The sequence below is a fragment of the Electrona antarctica genome (genome assembly GCF_951216825.1).
Source record: "Electrona antarctica genome assembly, chromosome: 2".
Lineage (NCBI taxonomy): Eukaryota > Metazoa > Chordata > Actinopteri > Myctophiformes > Myctophidae > Electrona > Electrona antarctica.
The window spans coordinates 18,719,237-18,743,488 of NC_136807.1; the positions used below are offsets into that span (position 1 = coordinate 18,719,237).

General features: G+C 41.1%; 2 protein-coding genes across 2 annotated transcripts; both read left to right on the plus strand.

The window, feature by feature from the left end:
* Positions 1–281: 281 nt before the first annotated feature.
* Positions 282–12,878, plus strand: tfcp2 (transcription factor CP2). Its single transcript, XM_079492775.1, has 17 exons — positions 282–649; positions 1,019–1,206; positions 3,333–3,484; positions 4,046–4,122; positions 4,425–4,530; positions 4,915–5,021; positions 5,371–5,523; positions 5,630–5,740; positions 6,017–6,105; positions 6,400–6,448; positions 7,816–7,848; positions 8,085–8,178; positions 8,749–8,839; positions 9,341–9,447; positions 9,684–9,826; positions 10,598–10,649; positions 10,792–12,878. Exons 2-17 carry the CDS (start codon positions 1,085–1,087, stop codon positions 10,827–10,829), a joined length of 1,524 nt encoding a protein of 507 aa, XP_079348901.1. The 5' UTR covers positions 282–649; positions 1,019–1,084; the 3' UTR covers positions 10,830–12,878.
* A 555-nt stretch (positions 12,879–13,433) lies between these two features.
* csrnp2 (cysteine-serine-rich nuclear protein 2) lies at positions 13,434–21,657 on the plus strand. Its single transcript, XM_079524273.1, has 5 exons — positions 13,434–14,022; positions 15,835–16,007; positions 16,612–16,874; positions 17,085–17,381; positions 18,297–21,657. The coding sequence occupies exons 2-5, from the start codon at positions 15,848–15,850 to the stop codon at positions 19,179–19,181; spliced, it is 1,605 nt and encodes a 534-aa protein (XP_079380399.1). The 5' UTR covers positions 13,434–14,022; positions 15,835–15,847; the 3' UTR covers positions 19,182–21,657.
* The last annotated feature ends 2,595 nt before the right edge of the window (positions 21,658–24,252 follow it).

Consider the following 24,252-nt stretch of genomic DNA (forward strand, 5'->3'; position numbering starts at 1 on the left):
AGTTTCAACCCCACTGTCCCCACAGTTTCCTAATCCTTATTATTCGTAGAACTCAGGGCTGATTGTGTGAGTTTTACAAATAATTATTTGAAATAATTTAATTTAATTCAGTACTGAGGAATTCACACCAGTTTGGTGTTAGAAACCACATTTTGCCCAGGCCTTGGTTAACAGCAGCAGGTGATGGTGGCATTTGACACAAAACCCCCAAATTCTTTCTCAAAACATTTGAGAAAGCAAGAATGCTTGGTTCACCAAAAGGTAGCGATAAAGCACCTACAACTGTAGTCTTGAACGGAAATCAACAAGCCGAAGAAGAACACAAACGGAAATTACGGAAGCTACTTTTCCCAGACGAAAGAGAGATAAACAAACAAAAGACTATTACTATTCGTGCAATTGTATAACTGTGCAATAAGTCTTTGTAACATATATGAATGGCAGATTCTGTCCGATTGTTCTTGTTAAGCTTGAATAACCAACACAAGGTGTTACCTTTAGTCATCCGAAGAGCTGCTAGCTAGCTAGCTACGTTAGCTGTTAGCATCTAGACATGTTTATTTTAGTGTTGGAACGAGGGAGCAAGACATGATGGCATGGAACTGACGCAGTGTTAGAGAGTCCAGCTGTACCTTTCTCACGATCAAAGGTAGGTTTTTGATTTTTTTGTATTTTACTTTTAATTGGGACCCTTCTGGTTAATTTGGTTACATGTGTGTGTACTGTCAGATAGTTTAAGTGGATGTATTATACATCCACTCACTGTATAACATGTACATCATGTATAACAGAGGATATTACTGTGTACTTGCTCAACATCGTTAAAAAATCGTGACTTGTTATTTATGACATGCCTGTCAATCCCGAGTCTATGTTGCTTTTCGCATTTAAATCTATATGTTCACGTAGTGAAATAAGTGAATAGCGATTCGATTTTCCACACCTGATTGAACCTATACCTCCTTTCCTTGCTTTAATGGTGAGTGATGATGCCACGAATGATGTTTCTCTTTCTCAGTCAAAGGTTTGAAAACTTTGCTCGGGTTTTGCATCGCGAGGAAACTCCACATAACCGACCATCGTCATGGCGTGGGCTCTGAAGCTGCCCCTCACGGACGAGGTGATTGAGTCAGGTCTGGTCCAGGACTTTGATGCCAGTCTCTCAGGCATTGGACAAGAGCTTGGAGCTGGGGCATACAGTATGAGGTACAGTATCATGAACTCACTTCTAATTAATATTATGTATTAGAATTATTAATATCTATTAATATTACATTCTAATTACTTGGCAGTTAATTGGTTTGTAATATATGTATTGATTGAGTGAATAGTTTATTAGACAGAATGTATAAACAGCAACAGAGTACAGTCAAACACTCCAACAAGTATAGCACCAAAAAAAAGTCCTTGTGGTCTTGTTTCCATTTAGGCCCTATGCAATCAATTCATAGACATGACATGAACAATAACAACAACATTCAATAATCAATAATCATCATAGGTTAAAAAAGAAAAAAACTCCATGACAACAAATGTTGTCTATTGGTTGTATACCACACTGATATTTAGTAAACTGGACATGAGTTGTAATGCGTTAATATGGTTAGAGAGTTATCAGATAGTCCAATAAACAGGCTGTAAACATAAGTCATGGAATCATATATTTAATGATTGCCTGGGATACTTATCCCAAAATGAATGGTCATGTGATATGCATATGAACAGCGAAGACATAGATGATAGCAAATACGACCTGTTACATCACAAATCAGATTCGCTCATATCAGTCCGTTGATCGGGGCGCCCCTGGAAGCAGGACAGAAGGCTTGTCTATCCTGGAGAATTCTGACGTGTCTCTACTTTTTCAGACACTATATAGAAATATTTCTGTCGCTCTGTGACCTTGCTTGAGCACAGCTAGGGTGCACACTCTCATGAGTAATGGTAACTGCTTAAAAGGTCTACTTTATCCCAACAGTTGCCTCTGTACTTGGTGCCCTCTTTTCCGCTCTACACCAAATATCTTTGCCAGAAATAACCAATCTACAGCTCATGCTGCAACACGTATGAGCTTACAGATTGGCTGTTTTTGGCTCATGTTCCCAACAAAATATGGATGCTGGGGGTTTGAGTGGCTAAAAAAACTGATGCAGGTTATTTGACTCAACGCTGTTTTAGTTAAAGCGGTCTTTATTTAAAACCCATATCCAACCATTATTGTACATTTCTGGAGTGTGTTCTTTGATTTGACACCTGAATGTGATGAAATGTGGAGTTGTTTTGGAGTTATAAGTGACTGAAACTGTCACTCCTCCTTTGAGTGGAATATATATGATGAATAGACAGTGCTCCCGTTGACACATTTGATCTGGTACCAGTCCTAAATATGCAATAATAAGAAAGAAAACGGATCAATTATATTCCATAAATGAAACATTAACCATTGTCCGGTAGGCAGTAATTTTTGTTGTTGCCTTTTCTGGCAAGTTAGAGTGTAATTAAGTGACACAAATTTTGTTAGGCACACCATCAAAGCTTCTTGTGCTTCATAAAAATTGATTGGTTACTAATATCTGTTAAGAGTGATGATATAGTTTGGGGGTGAGGCTCACCACTTTGAGTTCATTATTATCCCTATGATAATCTGTTTGTGAATTTATCGGCAGTATTATTTGAGATTCCCTGTTATTGACAGTTTTTGGACACTTCTTATATGGAATCCATTTGGATTTAGCTGGCTCAGGCACATGGCTCTTTCAGTATCCGTTTGTTGTTCTAGAACAGTGGTTCTCAAACTGACCTCCTGTGCTTGTCAGGATCCACAGCTTGAGAGCAACCGGTATAGAAGTGCTCTGTTACATGATACTAATACTAGACACTCTGCAAAGTGCCCACTGAAATTCTTCTGTTGACAGGAGAAATGAGATACACTGTCTGGATACCAAGGTATTTAATTGTGTCTCCCTAGTTACCCCCATTATAATTAATGAACTGCACCGTTGGAGAACATTGTAAATAGAGCCCGACCAATACCAACGTTTTGGTCTAATCCCGATTTTAGAGAGTACATTTAACTTGCGGTAGACGCAAACAAATGGAAAAAGTTATAAAAATCAATAGATAACAATAGTTAAAATAGTTAAAACTTAATTATAACCCTGTATGAAAAGAACATTTAACTTGAATTATACAATGAACAAGTAATAAAACACACACAACATTGCATAATAACAACTTAAGCCCAATTCCAAAGACATCTATGATCTCACAATGTGTTGTGTATAATAGACTATCATTTTATGACAATTTTTCTGTTTTTTCTCTTTTTCCAGCGATGTGCTTGCTCTGCCCATATTCAAGCAGGAGGAGTCCAACCTGCCTCCAGACAATGATAACAAGATCCTTCCCTTTCAGTACGTTCTGTGTGCAGCTACCTCGCCGGCCGTCAAACTGCATGATGAAACACTTACCTACCTCAACCAAGGCAAGCATCTGGATTTACTGTTCTGTCTTTATTAGTGGACTCGACACTGGTAATGGAAATAAATGTCGAGATCGAACACGGATGCCTTGTTTTATCTTTATTATGTCTTAAGTACTAAAGGTGGCCTTACACTAGCTGATCTTTTTCAATCTGAAATCTGATAGCACCACACACTACAGGATAATCGGAGCGGGGCAGAGCAAATATCAAACATTCTTGATGTTGATCTGGCCGATCGCGCTTTGAGCGGCCCCGAGCAGATCGATTGAGTCGGGCACCCCCCGAGCGTCAAAAATGCCCGATTATCGGCTAGTGTAAGGCCACCTTAAGACTAAGTTTATGCATCCACCACGCCTTACTTAATTTAGCCCTATTCAAAATGTGTCTAAAAATCTACTGTATGAGGATGCATTGTGAGCTTGTAGATCGGCTAATTTAAAAAAAAACTTTTCAACACCTTTGAACGTTTGGGCCTATGACATACCCAAAAATAGGGAAGCCAAGTTCAAATTGGTTTAAAGCGCTCACAATTGAATTTAACATATGGCTTGGTCTTTGCAGGGCAGTCCTACGAAATTCGAATGCTTGACAATCGGAAAATGGGGGAGCTCCCTGAAATCACTGGTAAAATGGTGAAGGTAAGATTATTATGTATTGAATGCTGTGTTTCAATACATCAAACCATGAAGGGTTACACTCACACAAAATTCCATATTTCTTATTGTTCCATATGCCTCAAATTGACATGGTGACAGGCGTTTCGGCTATCCAGCCGTCATTAGTGTTTGCTCCCAATTTAAGATCACGGCATTACGAATATACAGTGGTATATTATGAAATACTTGCAGTCTATTGTTTTCCAGGGTATAGTATAGATAATATGTATATAAATGTTATGATTTCACAAAGCACCATAGTTATTTCGCTGTGTGTATTCCAGAGCATCCTCCGTGTGGTATTCCATGACCGTCGACTCCAGTATACAGAGCACCAACAGCTGGAGGGCTGGCGTTGGAACAGGCCTGGGGACCGAATCCTGGACCTGGGTGAGCACTGGCCAATCACTCTCTCTGTCTTTTGGACAGCTGATCCTCTGTAGACTGAGACAGAGGGAACTGGATTGGGTTTGAGTGTGGATGAAAAGTATTGCAGTGTGACCATGAGTTTACATTGACCTTGAGCTTACATTAACCATCACAGAGCACATTTTTGTTTTGTAAAATTGATACAAGAAGTGGACTGTTGTGATGGCCTGTCTAGGACATGATGTGGAGTTGCTTGACATTAGATAACTGTAACTGTAGCTTATTAGTGGGGCTTTGATTGGGTTCTTATCAGTATCACAGTTCTGAAGTTTACAGCAGACAATGGTGATGAAGTGCATAAAGAACACTTTTGATAACAGATTGTTTTACGTTGATCCATTGCAGATATCCCCATGTCTGTTGGCATGATCGACCCCAGGGCTAACCCTACTCAGCTTAACACTGTGGAGTTCCTATGGGACCCATCAAAAAGAACCTCAGTTTTTATCCAGGTAGCATGGCGACCGAATCTTGCTATTTTCATTAGTACATATTCTAACTTCCCTTTCCCTGTAACCCTGAATTAGTTTTTTATTTTTTATTTTTAAGTCTGATCAGAGTGATCTTGGACAATCCAGAGATTACTGTCATTGCATTGCTTCGCTTGTGTATACCGATTAATCCAAACTTTAGCAAACTATCAAACAAAGTGGATATGACCCCTGAGTAATAATTACTAATATAACTTTTCCTAAATCTATGTGGCTTCCTTGTAGTGTCATGTTTACCCTGTCTTGTGGATAAGTTATGGCATCCTTCCCTGAATAAGTTTCAATCAGATATGTATTTGTTTGTTCATAGGTTCACTGCATCAGCACAGAATTCACCATGCGCAAGCATGGAGGAGAAAAAGGCGTGCCTTTTCGTATCCAGATCGACACTTTCAAGGAGAACGAGAGCATCGAGTACACTGAGCACGTCCACTCTGCCTCCGGCCAGGTCAAAGTTTTTAAGGTGAGAGGAAACCATTTAGATATTGCACTGTTAAAAATCACCATATCTTCGGTGTCTTGTTCTTCCTGCGACGCCTGTGCTACTAACCTCACTTGACCTGTTCCAGCCTAAAGGTGCAGACAGGAAGCAGAAGACGGATCGGGAGAAGATGGAGAAACGAGCTCCCCAGGAGAAGGAGAAGTATCAGCCCTCCTATGAAACCACCATACTGACAGAGGTGAGTGATGTTCAACAGGAGCATTTGGGAGGACGATAAGTATGGTAGGTTTGTACAAGAAGAAGACTAAAGAAGGAAGGAGATAAGTTCAACGTTTTCAGGACCCTTCTAACACTGTAAAGGGGACCATCAAAATGGCCATTGTGCTTTATTAATAAAGACCACTGGAAAACGTTACACAAAAGTGAACAGTGAATTTCATGGATAGTAATGGGTGCCGTAGCTGTACGAGATAATTTTGTCTGTCAGGATAACAATATTGATGCTCTCATGCAGTGCTCTCCCTGGCCTGAGATCGCCTATGTCAACAACTCGCCATCACCTGGGTTCAACAGCACACACAACAGCTTCCCAGTGGCAGAAGGGTAAGTGTGCATATATTAACTTATTAAGGATTCTATTTCGTCCCTGCTGACCACAAGAGGTGGATATTAAGTTGGTACGTAAAGAAGGTGGTCAGCAGGGATGCATAGAACCATAGTTGGCTTTGAATGTTTCGTTTCCTGCTTTAGTATGTGATTTATAATGTGTTGCGTCAGTGAATGATTATTTGTAAGCATACAGCTGATATGTGCGGTAATTGTTGAACTTATGCGTTATATTTTATGTATTTATTTTCATATTACACTATTTAAAACTTTTATTTTTTGTCTTCATAGAAACGGATCACCCAACCACCAGCCTGAGCCTGTGGTTCAGGCAGTAGAAGTAAGTAAAACTGTTATACCATATCCATGGTATACTACTATATAGCCTAAACCTGCCTTGCCAAACCCCTGCATGTTAACACCTCCACCATATTCATATACTATATGCAGACATGACGTATCATGGCTGATATCGTCTTTGGTCGATAACTTCAAGAAGTGTGACGCATTGTGAACTAGTAGATCTGCTATTTTCAGAGAGATAGGAAGGAGAAGAAAACGGTTGTGTGCCTCAAAGCATGAATCTTTAGATCAATATGTGTCACAGTCGTAAATGTCCTTTCCTCAACCCTTGTCCTTGAAGAAAACACAATGTTGATAATTAGCCATTTATTAACCTTTTTAATATTTTCACCTCAACAACTGTCCATTCTTTTCCTGCTTAGAAGCATTTTGGGGAATCTGTCTGGCTGATGTTGTGGTCTGTCTAAGACCCATGCAGGGGTTAACAAGGTCTATGATGTCACTTAGACACTTTCTGTAGGATGACTTATAAAACGTACACTGCTAAATTATTTCTATCCATGTTTTAAATTTAATGAGGTAAATTATATTATTATAACACATGGGGACTAATTTGTGCAAATTGATTTTGAGAGTGCCAATTACTGTGCTATCAAGTCTTTTTAATTAGTGAAGGAACTGACTAATCTCCTTTTGTAAATGTCTTTCTTCAAAAAAATGATTGATTTAGTAGCGAAACATTTTGCTGCCTCAGATAAATTGAATTCCTAGCTTGTCTTTTGATTTTCTATTTTTATTTATTTTAGTAGTTTACAATTTGTTGTTCCACTAAAGCTGTAATTAGGTCTGCTTTTCATCAGTGTTAGAAAGGATTTAAAATAAGCATACAAGTTTTCTTATCTTTAATGATTTATTTGTTTTCCTTTTGAAACCTTCATCTTGTTTGTACAGTGGAATATCTGTTTTATTAATTTTTCAAAGAATGAATGTGCATGTGCATCGGATGATTTCTGAGTAATAATAACCCTATGTCCCTCAATGTCCTTATATTGTTTTTGAAAGAATATATAATCGTCTAACATATAGATAAAGTACATTTTCTATTTATTTATTTTTTTGTTTAGCGTGTGCTATTTCATGTTAGACTCCTATTAACTGCAAGATACAGTGATTTGAGCTGCATGAGTGCATAAATATTTACCTTTCAGTTGCCTACAGATCATCGTGAGTGAAATGATAGAAGTCCTAGTGAGTGAAATGATAGAAGTAATTTGCTATTTCCTTTTAATAATAATGTTTTTCCTTCTGTTACTCAAAAGTGGAACATAAAATTTGTTGAATATGAAAGTTGTATTATCCCTAGGGTGGAAATTAAGACATCTTTCTTTATTTGTGTGTACTTAGACAAGCAACGAGATACAGCATAACATCACATGGGCAAGTAATCTAATCTATGTGCTGACAGCATACATACACTACTGCACTAGTTAATTATGTTTTGTTTGTTTAACATTTTGGATATCTGTGATATGGAATTTCTATAAAATATTATTTTTAATTCATACAGACTGACAGTAATTTCACACATGACCCCTAGGACTCCTAAACCTTTCAACATTGTTGTGATCAAACTATTCTCTCTGTCTGTTTATTTTTTATTTTCCCTTTTGTAGAACCTGTTACCCACAACAACTCCACAAGATGCACAGCAGTGGCTTCATAGAAACCGCTTCTCGCCCTTCTCCCGTCTTTTCACCAACTTCTCAGGTATAATACTTCCTGATGACAATAATGGAACAGATCAGGTTATCAATCGTTCAGAATCAATGCTTGCTTGTGTTTTCTCATCTGGTTATTTTAAAGCGAGCCTGAAACACGCACCAGATTGCCCACTGTAAATACATATTCTGTTTGTACATACTCAACGTATGTTCTTTTGTCACTGTGGAGTTAACAAATGCATGCAATTTTAAAGCTAGCCTGCTATGTGGTGAAGGAATGAATAGAAAACCACTAATTATGGAAGACCAGTTCAGCCTGTTGACATTGTCAATAGCAGGCAACATGAGGTAGTGTTTATTCACACATGGTGGCCATTTTGATAGCCCCACCCATCCATGTTTTAGAATTGCGCGATCACGTTAAGAAGCGCCTCATGATACAGGAACGGTAGTAGAGAGATATTCAACAGAGCACAGGAGATCTACGTAGATGTACGGCAGCTGGATCAGCCACCAGGACATTCCTCTCATCGTTGAACTTAGTTGCGTGTTATGTGTTCGCCTGGGGGTGAATCTGGTATGAAAGTTCAGAGGTTATTGTTGTATGATGTAACAGGGGCGGACCTGTTGAAGCTGACACGGGAAGATGTCATTCAGATCTGTGGGCCAGCGGATGGTATAAGACTCTTCAATGCACTGAAAGGACGGTGGGTTTCCTCCTTTCATTTAATTCTGTCAACATGGATGTGTGTTGTAATGAAGTTTTAGTTTATTTGAACATCTTCACAGAACAGATTCAAGTGCACGGTTTACATCAGCAGAAGACCCGTGAAGGTGATCAAAAGGCATGGGCTGAAGCTTAAAAGCTTATAAGTGCCCATCCTACTCACAGCACAGCATTAGAAATACTCAGCATAATTATCAGTTTAACAATACATTAATCAGAGACAAAAAAGAGAAAAACAAATAACAACCCTACACCCAACCCACACCCGTGTCACTGTAGAGATCCACCAGGATCCATAGTGATTATGACTGCTTTAGTTAGATATTAGTATTGTTTAACACACACACCTATGATAAACTGTATTTAGCCAGGGTAATACGCTTGAGCAATGTTTTAATATTGTATTACCCAATCCACTGTCACATTTCTTGACTTAAAAGTGCTTGTTTTCTTTCCCCATGGCGATCTTGTATGTTTGTAGGGTGGTAAGACCAAGGCTCACAGTCTACGTGTGTCAGGAATCTCAGCAGGCACGAGAGCAGCAGCAGAAACATGAAAACGGAGATGCCGCCAGCAACACTTTCTTTGGTTAGCCTGTGTTTGCTTTAATGCATGTCTGTTCTGTTGTGTAACATTGTGCAAACAAGAATGTGTGAAATGAATAGTATGCATGATGTCATAATCCTATTGATACAAAAAGACAGTCTCTTATAATTAATGTTTAAATTAATATTAACATGATAAAATAAGGTATTCGTTGGATTTATGGCAAACAAATAATCCAGAAGACTGCTGAGTGCTCACACCTACTTCATTGCCTGCAGTGTATCATGCCATCTACTTGGAGGAGCTGACGGCTGTGGAGCTCACAGAGAAGATTGCTCAGTTGTTCAACATCTCAGCCCGACAAATAAGCCAGATCTTTAAACAGGGTCCCACCGGCATCCATGTACTAGTCAGTGATGAGGTAAAAGCCACCTTTCGTTAATACCACCGCTCTGCATTCTTCCTACATTAAGGCTAGACTAGACCTAGTATGGTCTATAGGAGGTTAAGGCTTATGGAAAATCATCACCAATTAAGGACTATTATATTTACTATAATTTGTATTGCACCAATCTACAAGCTCACAATGCATCGCATTGTGAAAATCAGAAAAATGTTCATCTATGATGACATATCCAAAATGGGGGCAGCAGATTGAATGTTCAAGGTTCAAGGTTCCATTTTATTACGTCCCAAAAGGGCAAAAGGTTTTACAGCAGTTCATAAGGCTTGAAACACATATACATACATTACATACATACATAAATCAAACCAAACTTATTGCTGCTGGTCGCTAGCGTGCGCTGCGCCCGGCCTACTTGCATCTTTAGAAGAAGAAGGAAAAGAAGAAAATAGGGATGGGGGGGGGGGGGGGGGCAGAGATTGGGGTGGGGGTGTTGACAGAGAGGGAGGGGGAGGGAGAATACAGCACATCACATTACAATTGTATTGTATCGTGTGGGCACAAATGTTCTTGGGTGGGGGGCAGGGCGGGTTGTAGGTCTGGGAATGTGGTACAGTGTTGGGATGAGATGACCTTTATATAAGAAGACTTTTGGTTGTTGAAACGTTAGTTACTGTAATGCTGTAAATCCACATTGCATTGAGGTGGCTACAAGTGTGTACCTGCCTCATCTTTTTAATACATTTCCTTCTGCCTTTGACACTGAAATTGTCCCTTTTCTTTTCACAGATGATACAGAACTTCCAGGACGAGGTGTGTTTTGTGTTGGACACAATGAAAGGTATGTGAGGTTTCACATACTCTCCCAATTCCTGTTATTTCCTAGCTTTTATTTCTACAGTAAGCACATCACCTGTGATGTGCTTTGTCAGTTCAAGTTTATTTATAATAATACATCCATATGTATTCATTTGAATCACCAGATGAAACTCATGATGGCTACCACATCATCTTGAAATGAAGTCTGAATGGGAGAACTATCCGTTTATACCCTATCCTGACAGTATCTGTCCAGCTTCCGCCTCCACGCTGTGCGTGGAATGTGCTGGAGTTGACCCCCCTCCTCCATGGGCCTGTGCGTCGGACATACCCAACACCTCACTAGACGCTGCTGTGGGGAACATACGACTGAAACACCTAGCCCTTTCCTCCCGAAACCTTTTATTGTCTTAAGCCTTCATACATCATTGTGTGGCCACGTTGCTCTGGGGAAATTTGCCAAGTGACGTCATGATGAAGTCAAAGTTAGGCTTTACTATTGAAGGAGTGACTCTGTTTCAAGTTGCTACATCGAAGCACCTCGCACTTCCCTGACCTGCGGCTGTCTCTTCTTAAATGGTAATATCCTCCCTGTCGCTCACGTCTAATGGAGAAGAGCATCTGGTGTGCCAAAGTGCTGTGCGTCAGAAGCAAATAGTCCCCCTTCCTCTTACAATACTTGACCCTCAGCCTGTAATACCGCATGGTTCCCCTTTCTTGTGCCTAGGTTGCTTTACTGGAGCCCCTTTAGCCTAGAAGGAACATACAGTATTACTGAGAGGCCGCATCATGAGCTATCAGGACATTGTGGGTAGTGTTGGCGCATTACTCAAAAGTAATTTATTACTCATCACTCTTTTCAAAAGTAATATTGTTACGTTACTTATTACTCATTGCCAACTGTAATTAGTTACACTACTTGTTTCAACACTGCAGCCTACACTGTAAAGTCCTCCGTGTTGGAACAGGTATGTTTGGTTAAATTTGTACACACAAGTGTGTGTGTGTGTGTGTGTACACATTTGTACACACACTTGGAGTTAAACACGTTTTACTGTGTCAGCGTAAACAAAAATAAGTTGCAAGCTACCTAAACAATGCATTTCCTTCAAGTGTTTGTCTCTTCAACTGCCGACATCTGGACTGCTAAACATAAAGGCTATCTCAGATCAATGATTCAGTTGTGTTTGCAGCATGAAGCCTGATTTATATAAGTGCTGTGGTCGCGCACCGAAAATATCAAATCTACAACTCGCAACGTGTTGCAGTGCGATGCTTGCAAGCTTGTAGATCAGCTATTTTTGGTGTGTGGCACTGCGTGCAACCCAGCATAGTTTCGGCATACGAAAACTGAAATGAAAATACGCACATAATGTTGTCAGTGTGAAGAGCAACGGACCCATTCACTTTATGGACTTTCAAAACAAGGTGAGGGAAACTGTAACGACTTATTTTTCTTGGTGGAAAGTTTAACTGGAGTCCTGAACTGACTGTTGTCTGTTACTCCTGTGACTTACCAAGAGGTGTGAAAAATGTAACGAGTTACTTTTTGGTTAATATGTAATATTACTGAAATGTTAATAGTAATTAGTTATACAACTCGTTACTTGGAAAAGTCATATTACAAAAACACTAGTAATGTGTTGCTGTCCAACACTGATCAAGGGACATCTTGAGGACGGCTCCTATGCTAATATCTGTGCTTCTGTAAAGGCTAAAGGTGTCAAGCATTCTCCTTTGCTTTGTTACTGTAAGACAGTGTGAAAAGATTTTCTATACCTCTGTGTAATGTGTGTATCACATTTTCAGCCATCATGATTATTACTCTTAGTCTCAAAGGACAATGAAACGCTACTGTAGTAGTGAACCTAGTAGCAACACCAGCAACCTGTGATCCCTACCAGTGCGTTTGTTTGGCACTTTTAGTTTTTAGCCATTTCCCCTGCATTTGTTTTGACTAGCCAGTTTAAAATGTTTTGTGATAAATCATGTGTTTTTATAATATTTTTTTTCTGCTTTTTCCTTTTTGTTTTTTACACATGTTCTGTTTTTTTTTAATATCGCCACTTCCAAATACTAATACATGTAGTGGGTTTCTTGACATACCAAAACTGCATGTGGAAAGAGAATATTTGGCTTCAGACCATTATGCTGAAATGAGCATCCGCTGGAAATGAGATGGGTAGTTTGACATTTTTAGAAGTTCATCTTTGGCCCATCTCATCAGAATGATTAAAATACTTACCCATAAGCTGTTTTCTTTTCTCCCTACACTGTGTATATACTAGCATAAGTATACCCATCAAGAAGAGGGTTTGGATAGCCTAGTGGGACTGGTCTCAATTTAGAACGATCTATTCTAGGTAGGACATCTAAGTTAAGTCAAAGATGTGGGGACAAATTACATTATTGATATCACGACTGCTGTCCTCGTAGTTTAGGCTGGGGTAGATTGCAGATGTAGGTTACAGTCAGACAGAATTATGATAGCCATTTTGTTGCTATGGAAACTGCCTTTTTTATTACAAAGGGTGATGTTCTCATCAGAGATGAGGACTCGTATTCTAATTATAAATAGATCTGCTTTTGTCAACGTGTGGTTAACTTTGAACTATTGCTCTCTGATTTTACCTCTTTGCGACCGCAGCATGGACAAAGAACCCAGTATATGACTACATTTCCCAGCATACGTAGCGCAGGGCAAGCTCGTGATGTCACAATAAGTATATATGGCTTCGGAGCAGAATTCCTTACTCCATTGTTACATTGTAACAAACCGGGGCAGAGGCGAGGGGGAGAGGGACGTCATTTTGCAGGACAATTTGCTACCTTTGGACACCAAAATCAAAAGAACATAATCCAATTTCGCACACGACGAACGGTAGGATAAATAGAGCTCTGACTGAAGCCGCCCCGGTGAAAAAAGGATAAACGTATTTTAAGTATTTTAAAGATTCCGACCAGGAAGATAAGACATTCGGACAGATCTGAGATTCGCACTGGAAGCCTATTTTCAGCTATAAACTGCAACTAACCTGTTTGACGTCCCTCTTTTCCTCTGTCTGCCCTTTGGTTTAAATAGATATAGGCATGCCATGCAGTGTTTAAATAGAACTTGCACTTAGTGAGTAGAACAATGAGCATGAAGCTTAAGTAGCCTAGTCAGCTCTGCAATAGTGTTGCAAACTGATAATCACACAAGCTTTGATTCAAGTCACTTTGGGTCACCATTGGTCCGCTCTTGTACAGTAGGCTACAGTAGGTAACGTTGCACGGTTTAGGGTGGACGTTTTGGCAGAAAGAAGCAGGGCGTTCCTATAGCTTCATGTACATTTCGCATTGGGAAACAACGGGCAGCGAATTGGTTGGAATCAGGGTTCCTAGATCTGCCTCAGGTAAGAAGGTTTAGTATTTCATTAGCTGGGCACTTTGCCATTGTGAAAATGGAATGAATGACCGGGTGTTCTGGAGGGGGAGGGAGGGAGGCAGCCGAAACCAACCTCCCCCAACTGTTGTCAGTTGCAGCATCCTGAAAGGGTTATTAGCCTACTGCATGCAATGAATTGGTTTTAGTCGAATCTTGTGTCAGTATTTACTATTTATCTGTGTACAAATGTAACGAATGTACCCACAAGGAGTACATTTGTACACTCAGATCTGAATAGATCAATAGATGATCAACACTGAGTATTTTACTGTGAATTTACTTTGTTTATGATTAGTTCGTAACCATTCAGATTTACAGCTCCATAACTTAAAGGAGAATTCCATACTAAAAGGCTTTCTTATCTTTATTTGTAGTTGTTACGTCCCCACCAAAGAGGTCCAGGTGTTTTTTTGTGCAAAAACTCCTTATTGGCTATTTCCCCTACCATAAGCCCTCAATGAATTGCATTGAATTGAATGGGAATTGAATGGGGCTATGGGGTGTTGTGCTAATTCGCTTATTTCCATCGAAATAAGTAGTAAAGTGTGCCGCTTGGGATATTATTTACATTATGAAGAGAGGATATATACAAAAAATATATAATTTTGAGTGATGGAAATAAGCGAATTAGCACAACACCCCATAGCCCCATTCAATTCCCATTCAATTCATTTAGGGCTTAGGGTAGGGGAAATAGCCAATAAGGAGCTTTTGCACAAAATAACACCTGGACCTCTTTGGTGGGGACGTAACAACTACAAAGAAAGATAAGAAAGCCTCTTAGTATGGAATTCTCCTTTAAAAAGTGTGACATCATCATGCCTAATGGTATAGGGCGGCTACTCACAATATTTCTATATTGGCCCAGAATTTCTAGCAATTGCCACAGTAACAAATGTATTAAGGACTGTATCACTGTCATTTTTGTCTGGGTAATCTCCTATGCAGTAATATATTGTAGGTTATATAGGCTACAATAGAACATGGCTGTCACATCCAAAGCAACTAAGAAGACGGATTGTATTGTCCAAACCACCATTCTGGCCTGGTTTGACCCCTGCTTACTGATGTAATTGATCAGACTTGCCTTCTGCTTTCAAAACACTCCACCACTGAGGTCCCCTGTGCAGTTTTGAGCCAAAATAAGAGCAAATACCATGACACCACAGAGATCATAGTTGCTTCAAGGCTGTTATATGAAAACCCTGCTTGCCTAGTTGCCATGGTGACGTTTCCAGACTTGATGATTTCAGAGCGGGGATTTCATGTGAGACGGGGGAGAGACTGAGGCAAGGCAGTGATGAGGCAGGAATACAGATGAAAAGAAGAGAGGGCCCAGAGCTGGTGCCACCTTTTCAGTGGAATTGGAGAATTACCTATTAGATACAGTCCAATGCAGTCATCCTGCACTATTCTTTGGGGGCAAACCAATGTGAAATGTTAAGCCCAAATTATACTTCGTTGGATGATGGTGTTGCGTGCGCAAAGGAAAAATAAACCCAAAAAAGCTCACAGCACGTCACGGATAGATCTGCTATTTTCGGCACAATGACAACGTCATACGACGGAGCATAAATTAGGCATTGTGTTTGTTTAAAAAAATAAAAAAGCACTATTAATTTAGCCGTGTCAATTTCTATGACTCATATTTGACTTCGTACTCATCCCATTTTCTAGTACTACATGCACCCGATTTCATGTTATGCAAAACACCGGCATGTGTCCAAAGAGTTTGTCTCACAGGGTGTCTCACACTGCTGTGTGCTGTCCTCTGCTTCAGACACCAAGCTTCCATGGAGGCAGGTCCGTCCCTCAGCCTCAAACGAAGATATGAGGAGGTGGACAACAGCTCTCCGTTCTCGACGCCCAAGGATTCCGAAGATGACATCTCCAGCAGTGATAGTGCAGACAGCTGCGATAGCCTCAACCCCCCTTCCAGCACTACCTTCACACGTAAGGGTCAAAATAGTACAGCTGACACACACGCACGCACACACACACACACACACACACACACACACACACACACACACACAGTCACTGTCTCACACATACAGTCACTGTCTCACTCACACACAGTCACTGTCTCACTCACACACAGTCACTGTCTCACTCACACACAGTCACTGTCTCACTCACACACACAGTCACTGTCTCCCTCACACACACACACACACACGCACACACACACACACACACACACACACACACACACACACACACACACACACACGCTAAGCTCTGTGTTAGTGGCTGTGAGACGTGTGACATAACAGATCGTTGACACTAGATTTTTCTAAGCTTCTTGAGTTGACTTTTAACAATGTTAAAATAAATATATCTTCTTAGCTATTTTCAGATTGTATGGAACATCATTTGAAAGCTTAAAAAAATGCACTTTCATAAAAATGTAAAAAAAACGGAAGTGCGCCCTACATGATGCACATTATTATACCAGATACTGTCACATTTACATTTTTTACTTTTGTTTTTAAATGACTCAGTCATTACATGGCAACCCTTCAACTTCTCCCCACTCTGTTTTGCCCTTGTCCAGCAACGTCCATCCTCAGACAGCCCAAGCTGTCGCCTGGAGGGAAGCGGGTGCGTTTTGATGTTGTGACCGTTTACTACTTCCCCCGGCGGCAGGGCTTCACCAGTGTGCCCAGCCAAGGGGGCAGTTCCCTGGGCATGGCCCGCCACCACTCCTACATCAGAAACTACACGCTGGGCGAATTCGCCCGCGAGCAGGAGACCAGTCACCGGCACACTCTGCGTCAGCACCTGCGGCAAGAGAAGCTCAATGCCCGCAAGATGAAGGTATAGTATACATGGTTTCACTCCAGAGGATGGCATCTGCACAGAAAAATTCCTTAAGTGTTAATTAATTTACCTCTGTAATCCATCCGGATTTTACTGTGTCAATAATATAGATGCATTAATAATGATTGATGAATCATAACTTCTGCTCAGAACCCATTTCACTGTCTGCATGAATGACTCATGTGCTCTCTTCAACATATCACACAGCTGACACGCAACGGTACAGTGGAGTGCGCCCAGGCAGATCTGCTGACACTGGACGACGTGTCAGACGAGGACCTGGACGTGGAAAGGGTGGAGGTGGATGATTGTTTTTTCCTTCAGCCCCTGCCCACCAAGCGGCGCCGCGCCCTCTTGCGAGCCTCTGGCATTGCGCGCATCGATGCCCGTGAGAAGGCAGAGCTCCGAGCCATCCGGCTCTCACGGGAGGAGTGTGGCTGCGACTGCCGCTTCTACTGTGACCCTCGACACTGTGGCTGCAGCCAGGCTGGCATCAAATGCCAGGTAAAGAATGTTACATTTTGTGTCCACATGTGTGAGCATGTAGAAAAGAAAGAGCCATTGATTCAGCACAGTTCAATGAATGTGTCACCTTGCTGAGGAGGGTTTCCTTTTAAGATCATGTTGCCTCACTTCATCTAATTATGTAATTGCTTCCTTTTCTGTTATTAATCCACTGTCTGTGCTCTTCTCCCACTCGTCTGTATCAGCTCCTTTTTATCTCTGTATGTTTTTTTTACCACTCTACATTATGCTAGACAATGGTCTTCTGTCTTCACCTAACAGTGGCCACCAGCTGTCAGAAATAACATAACGTTAATCAACATGTGCCAATATGAACTATAATGCCTTTGTCAAATCTGTGTGTTTTGAAAAAAAGACTTTTAATATAAATAATTGATGACAATAAACATAAAACTGGCATCACCTAAAAATGTCCAGGTTGAATCAACGGCTAACATATTTTTTTCATAGACTAAACGTTCTTGATGAGCATCATTGACATCCTTGTTTTGGCATGTATCTCTGCTAGGAAGTGTGGCCAATCTATGATGTCAGTCATCTTTATTGTATCTATAATTATATAAAATAACTATAAAATAAATTAATAAAACTAAATGTAAAAAATAAAATATTTGTGGAGGTAGTTGCCTACTGGCAGCGTGCTCAAGAAATGTGGCACGGATCGGGGTTTGCGAGATTAGCCGTGGACAAACAAACAGGCAAAAACATAACCTCCCCTTTGCCTTCGACCTGGCAGAGATAATGAATGCAATAACACACAAGAATGATATGCTGTGAGATACTGGCTTTGGTGTGTGCTGCGGCTGTAGGCTCGAGGCCAAAGGCTCTTACACTCTTTTTACTTAAATAAAATTGAAATGGAAGCTGTATCCTCACATTTGCTTGTTTGGTCAGGTGGATCGGATGTCCTTCCCATGCGGCTGTTCTAGGGACGGCTGTGGTAACTCGGCAGGCCGCATTGAATTCAACCCTCTGCGTGTGCGAACCCACTACCTGCACACCATCATGAAGCTGGACCTGGAGGAGAGGAGGCTGCTGGGACAGGCAACCGGGGAACAGTACACTGAGTCCGACCTTATCTCTTCCCCATCTTCCACATGTCCCCCGTCCCCTGAGGCAGCCCGCCTGGCCTCCGAGCTGGAGGCGGTGGCAGGGGTTCAGAAACTCCTGGCAGAGCAGGACATCCTGGAGCGCGAGAACGAGACGGCCGTGTTGCACCTGCAGAGCGCTGAGGAGAAGGAGAGGAGGCAGAGGGAGGAGGCCGACCTGGGGCAGCGGGCACTGTGTCTCCTGCCCGGCGCCTTGAGAGTGGGGCTACCTGAGCAGGACGGGATGGAAGGGGTGGAGCAGGTTCTTCTGCAGGGACAGTTCCCCACGGGAGCCACAGTGCTTTGCATTGACAACAACGAGGAGGAGAGTGCCCCTGACCTCCACAAAGACTCCACCTCTCTGTTATACTACCAGGTCGGCCCCATGGAGTCAGGGGCCTTTGCGTCTCTAGCCAGGGAGGAGAAGGACGAAGACGTGAAGGAGAACGAAGATGGTGGTGAGAAGGCACTTGTGGCCGACAGGGGACAGGAAGGTGACGGGTGGGATGGCGAGCATGGAGACATCACCTGCAGGCAGGACTTGGGAAATGCTTCGCTCACTGTAATTGGATGCGAGAAAGAAATGGAGGAGAGGCTTCCGCCTCAGCATAGCCTCTCGGAGGAGCAGTGCCAAGGGGATACCTACTTGGCGACGGGGGGCGACATCTACCTACTACCTACCGAGGTTTAGCGCCAGCCCCTCCGCAGATGTTTTGCACAATAGCTTCATCTAAGCTAAGAATAAAAATTCACATTTCATGATTTTGTCTCTGCTATCGCAGAGTTGTGTTACAGGCTGGAATCGTTTAGTAGTGAGTAGTGAGTCATTGAGTTTTTGTAAAAATGAGCTTGAGCATTAAGTATGTGAAGGAGGGGGAATTCTGAAAGCACCCACAGATCTCTCCCTAGAAGTAACATGGATGCAGTTACACAAGGAAACCCTCTTGTTCAAATGGGAGCAGCAATCATAGCCTTATTGGGGGACAGAGTCTTTGTGTGTAGGAGTCACTTTGTAACTGAGAAGTACAGCAAGTAGAGCTTTGTTAATTCCCAGTGCTAAAGAAAATGGCAGTGTGAGCTCTAACATAAGCCTTCTGTGCAGTGATGTATAAGATATCTACACTATAACACCACTGTGTGTGACAAGCTGTCGTGTCGCTCACTACATACTGTTTAACTCTCCATTACAGCAACATGTAACATTACAACATTACACTGCAGTCTTTCAAGCCAAATTAAGGCCACTGATAGTATCCCCCTTTGAGAATAGACTTAGCAATCCTGGAAATACTTGTTTTTTCGTGTACTGTATATGCATTTGCAATGGGCCAAGGTAGCTGCTTATATTATGGGTACGCACATTGTGAATGGAGGTTCCGGCGTGTTCAAACAGGACATAAAGGATGAACCAGCTAGCAGCAGCAGACTTGAATTGGCCTTAGCTGTTCCTTATGCCTGATTTATACTTGGTTGGGCGCTGGTGTCACACAGAAAATTACAAACTCAACACGTCGTGATGCATGAGCCTATATCAGGTTCACCTTGGACTGCTGCACGCAAATGTGTTTTTATTTATCAAAACAACTAGTTTACTCATTATAGTGACTATTGCAAAGCTTATATTACACTTATTTCAATAATGTGTCTTTTGTCGTTGCCTTTGGTTTAAGCATAAGCCTGATTTACTCCATAGTAGCCTAAAAGAATGAGTTTTTCTAAAATAATTTCTTTTAGGCAAGCCACACCATCTATGGGGTATAAATTAAGCTTTAGACATTGTGGCTTTTTATTTTTTATTTTTATGAAAACATTTTTTTTCCTGGTTCGCATTGAGATTGTCAAGCAACACATAGTCAATCTTACCATGTAAAGCCTGATTTATGTTTCAGCTGCAAAGCGTCGTACTATGAAAATAATAGCGTATTTTCAATGACAATACGTTATGTTTGTTTTATGCTGAAAGGATAGAATCGGTCATCCCATGATCCTTGTATCTTCACCTCATTTAATGGCCTGTACTGTAAGAAAGAGATTATTCTGAATCATGTCAGATTTCACATTAAGAAAATAGCATTTTAGGAGTCAACAGAAATAACAGCCTGTGCTGTTAGTTATACAAAATGATGTGACGTTACTAATTTATGATCTGTGACAACAATCTGCATTTGTATTTTTTATGTTTTGTGTGTGTGTGTGTGTGTGTGTGTGTGTGTGTGTGTGTGTGTGTGTGTGTGTGTGTGTGTGTGTGTGTGTGTGTGGATGGGAGACAAGGACAGTAGGCGATACGATCGGTAAATAATAGATATTTTATTTCCTGAAAGGTGCTGTTATAGATTTACAATTTACCCCTTTTTTTCTTCTCCCACCATCATGAGAAATTTATTTCAAAAAAATATTTCTTGATGGCTGATGTAAGAATTAAATGTATTTGAGAGCCTATGGCAGACATTTGAAAGCTGTTGCACTGCAAATCATTAAGTGATTTATATGGAATGAAGTGTTTTGTCATTTGAATATGTAAATGCAATTCTATAACATTTCTTGTCTTTAAATGTCTTTTTATGCTATGTCTAATTAATATGTAAGTGTGCCGACACTTCTTACACAAAATCAGTCCTTTGTTGAGCTGCTTGTGTGACCATTGCTTTGAGTAACGGTTTGCCTGGCACAGGATGTGGTACTGTGTATGAGATGTTTGATGTATTTTTTGTTTTGTTTGCCTTTCTATTGTCTTAATATATCCATGCTTAAGAGTTGCACGAAGGCAGCGGTTTCAAACCTAATTTGATGATCCGTTCATCGACTAGATTTTAAGACAATGGTGTCTCAGAACTATATTGTGAGACTGAGGATGTGCGGCGTTCGTTTGACATGCCTTGACAAAGTACCATCCTTGAAGTAATGGTAATTACAAATGCCTGTTGTTGGGTCTTTGTCTTTGGTTTTCCAGTAATAGAAAAAGGTTTGGGACCTCTGCATCAAATGAACTCCAATACACTACGTGATTGTGTGTTTGTCTGTGTGAGAGCGGTGTATGATTGTTTAAAAGACTGATGAATTTAGACTTAATCTAAAAGCTGTGAGAACTACTCTCATGCTAACCAATGCCTAACGTCAACAAAAAGGTTTTTTGTTTTGTTTTTTTAATACAAACATGAAAAATAAAATACTCAATTAAAAAAAAGATTTATGTTGGCTATTATTTGTCACAAACAGGTAGGCTATAAGGTGTGTGTGTGTGTGTGTGTGTGTGTGTGTGTGTGTGTGTGTGTGTGTGTGTGTGTGTGTGTGTGTGTGTGTGTGTGTGTGTGTGTGTGTGTGTGTGTGTGTGTGTGTGTGTCTACAGATAGTCATCATGACAGTGAATCATTGTCTGTCTGGTTGAAAAACAGTCTGACCACTAGATGGCAGTATAGATTCGCCTGGTGCACCCGACTCAATTCAGTTGCCTGGTGACGCGAGGTTAACAACTATCTGTGTGTATATAACTGGGTTCGGCCTAGAGTCTGTTCAGTTTCAATTTAGGATTAAATTGTCCATGAAAGAAGCAGATTGTCCACACAAAGTGGGGCTTAACAAGAGGGTGTTTGTGAAGCCTTAAGTTGAGTCCCATCCAAGGCCCCTTCATATTACCGAGATATTAATGTAGCCCACTCCCAACAGACCACAGAGTTTGCCTCATTGTGTGTGTGTGTGTGTGTGTGTGTGTGTGTGTGTGTGTGTGTGTGTGTGTGTGTGTGTGTGTGTGTGTGTGTGTGTGTGTGTGCGTGCGTGCGTGCGTGCGTGCGTGTGTGTGTGTGTGAGACGTGTGTGTGTGTGTGTGTGTGTGTGTGTGTTTGTTTGTTTCCTTAAACATGCAGGGAGAAAAGGACAATTGCCCTATATCATATTTAGGCAAGTACCTCTCAATGCATACACTGCATGCTGGTGCCCTACTGGCCATGTGCTTTGTACTACTGTTTTGCTTTTAGTCCATGCATGTGGTAATTGCCTTTTCAGTAGCCTATGCTAAACTTGACCACACCTGAAATACTGACCACTGCTTTGTGCTGTTTTTGACTGGCAAACTCATAGAGACAATAAAAGATTCACCTTCAGACCAAATACACATCTTCCAGTGAGGGAGGAGTGGAGGACGGACAGGACAGACGGTCTCTCCACAGCAGGTGACTTGAACCTGCTGCTGACTGTCAGATGAATGGTATTTGTACAAGAACCAGGATTCAAAGTGAAAGACCACTGCAGGCAACATTCTGGAGGAGGAGGGAGTGTTAACACGACACGATTCCTGTCTTAAATGGTAAATGGTGCATTTATATAGCGATTTCATCCAGTGTCTTGCTCAAGGACACTTCGACACTAACTCTGGGGGAGCCCGGGTTCGAACTGGCAACCTCAACCTTGTGGTTTCCATCCGGCCACTGTACCCCTGATCCACCGAATGATGCACCGTCTTGATGAGGACATTCATTCAGAGACAAAAACGTCTCTTTCAGGATTTTATTTATCCTGAGCGCTATGACATGTTATTGTCCTGTCATGAAGCTGTGGCCACAGATTCTGTAAATCCTGTACATGAAATGATGGAGAGAAGCAAATGAAGGAATTGCCTGTTTGTAAAACGTTCAGTGCATCATCCACACTGTAATCTGTAATCTGGCTCTGAAGAATCTATATGAGGCCTTCATCATGACTGACATCATAAAGCTTCAAAACATCAGAAGACCTCAACAAGGTCTGAGGTTTTCTTAGGAACTCAAACTCTTCTGTCCAGAATGTCAATAATCAGTGTGGGTCTTCATTTAGAAAAACACACCAACCACAGTTTCAGACCCATTGATGAAGCTACAATGCAGATGTTTGACAAAGTTTTCCCTGGGTTTTGAAGGCTTTAACTCTGGGACTCACATCTGGGATGTTGACAAAACATGCTGAACATGTCATGTCATTGTCAATGTTGTGTCATTGTCACTGTTCTGACCTCGACATTAGTCTGACCGATTACTAACACTATCCCAAACCCTAACCCTAACATCAGTCTTAACCAGCCACGTAGGTCACTAACCCTAACCTCAGTCTTAACCAGCCACGCCTCAGTCTTAACCGACCACATAGGTCAGACTAACGGGATGTCAGACTTATGGGCAGTCCCCCTGGACACTGGGGGTGGTTAGTCTTTTCAGGCGAGTAACAGAAGGGGTCATTTTTGGAGAATAGGGCAAATTCATAGCATACTCCATGAAGCAGAAGCAGATTGGTGTGTGCATAACAATAGATTTGCAACCACCTTCTTTCATCTTCCTTTTCCAATCCGGTGGCACTGATTTATACTTGTTGTATGATGGAGTCATTCAACGAAAATATCCAAAGTACAAGCTTGCAACAACACATTAAGCATTAGACTCCTCTATTCCCTATGGCTCCATGGACAGAAGCAGCTTCCTCTGAGGGGGGATATTGCTAATTAACAGGCTTTGAAATGTAATCCGTGATTAGATTAGGCTACTGATTATTACTGGTATTTTTTATATTTTTTCTAGTTTTCCCTGAACTTTTCCAATATGATGGAAAAATGTGATAGAAAATGGGCAAGAGAGACTTGTACACAAAAAGGGGCTCTATTTTTGTCCATGCTAAACCCCTTATCCCTAAACTTCCTAAACTTCCTTCCTTTTTTACTATTTTGAAAAACATTTTTGAATAGTTCAACTAGCCTATCTATATCGACACGTTGTGAGCTTGTAGATTGACTATTTTAAATA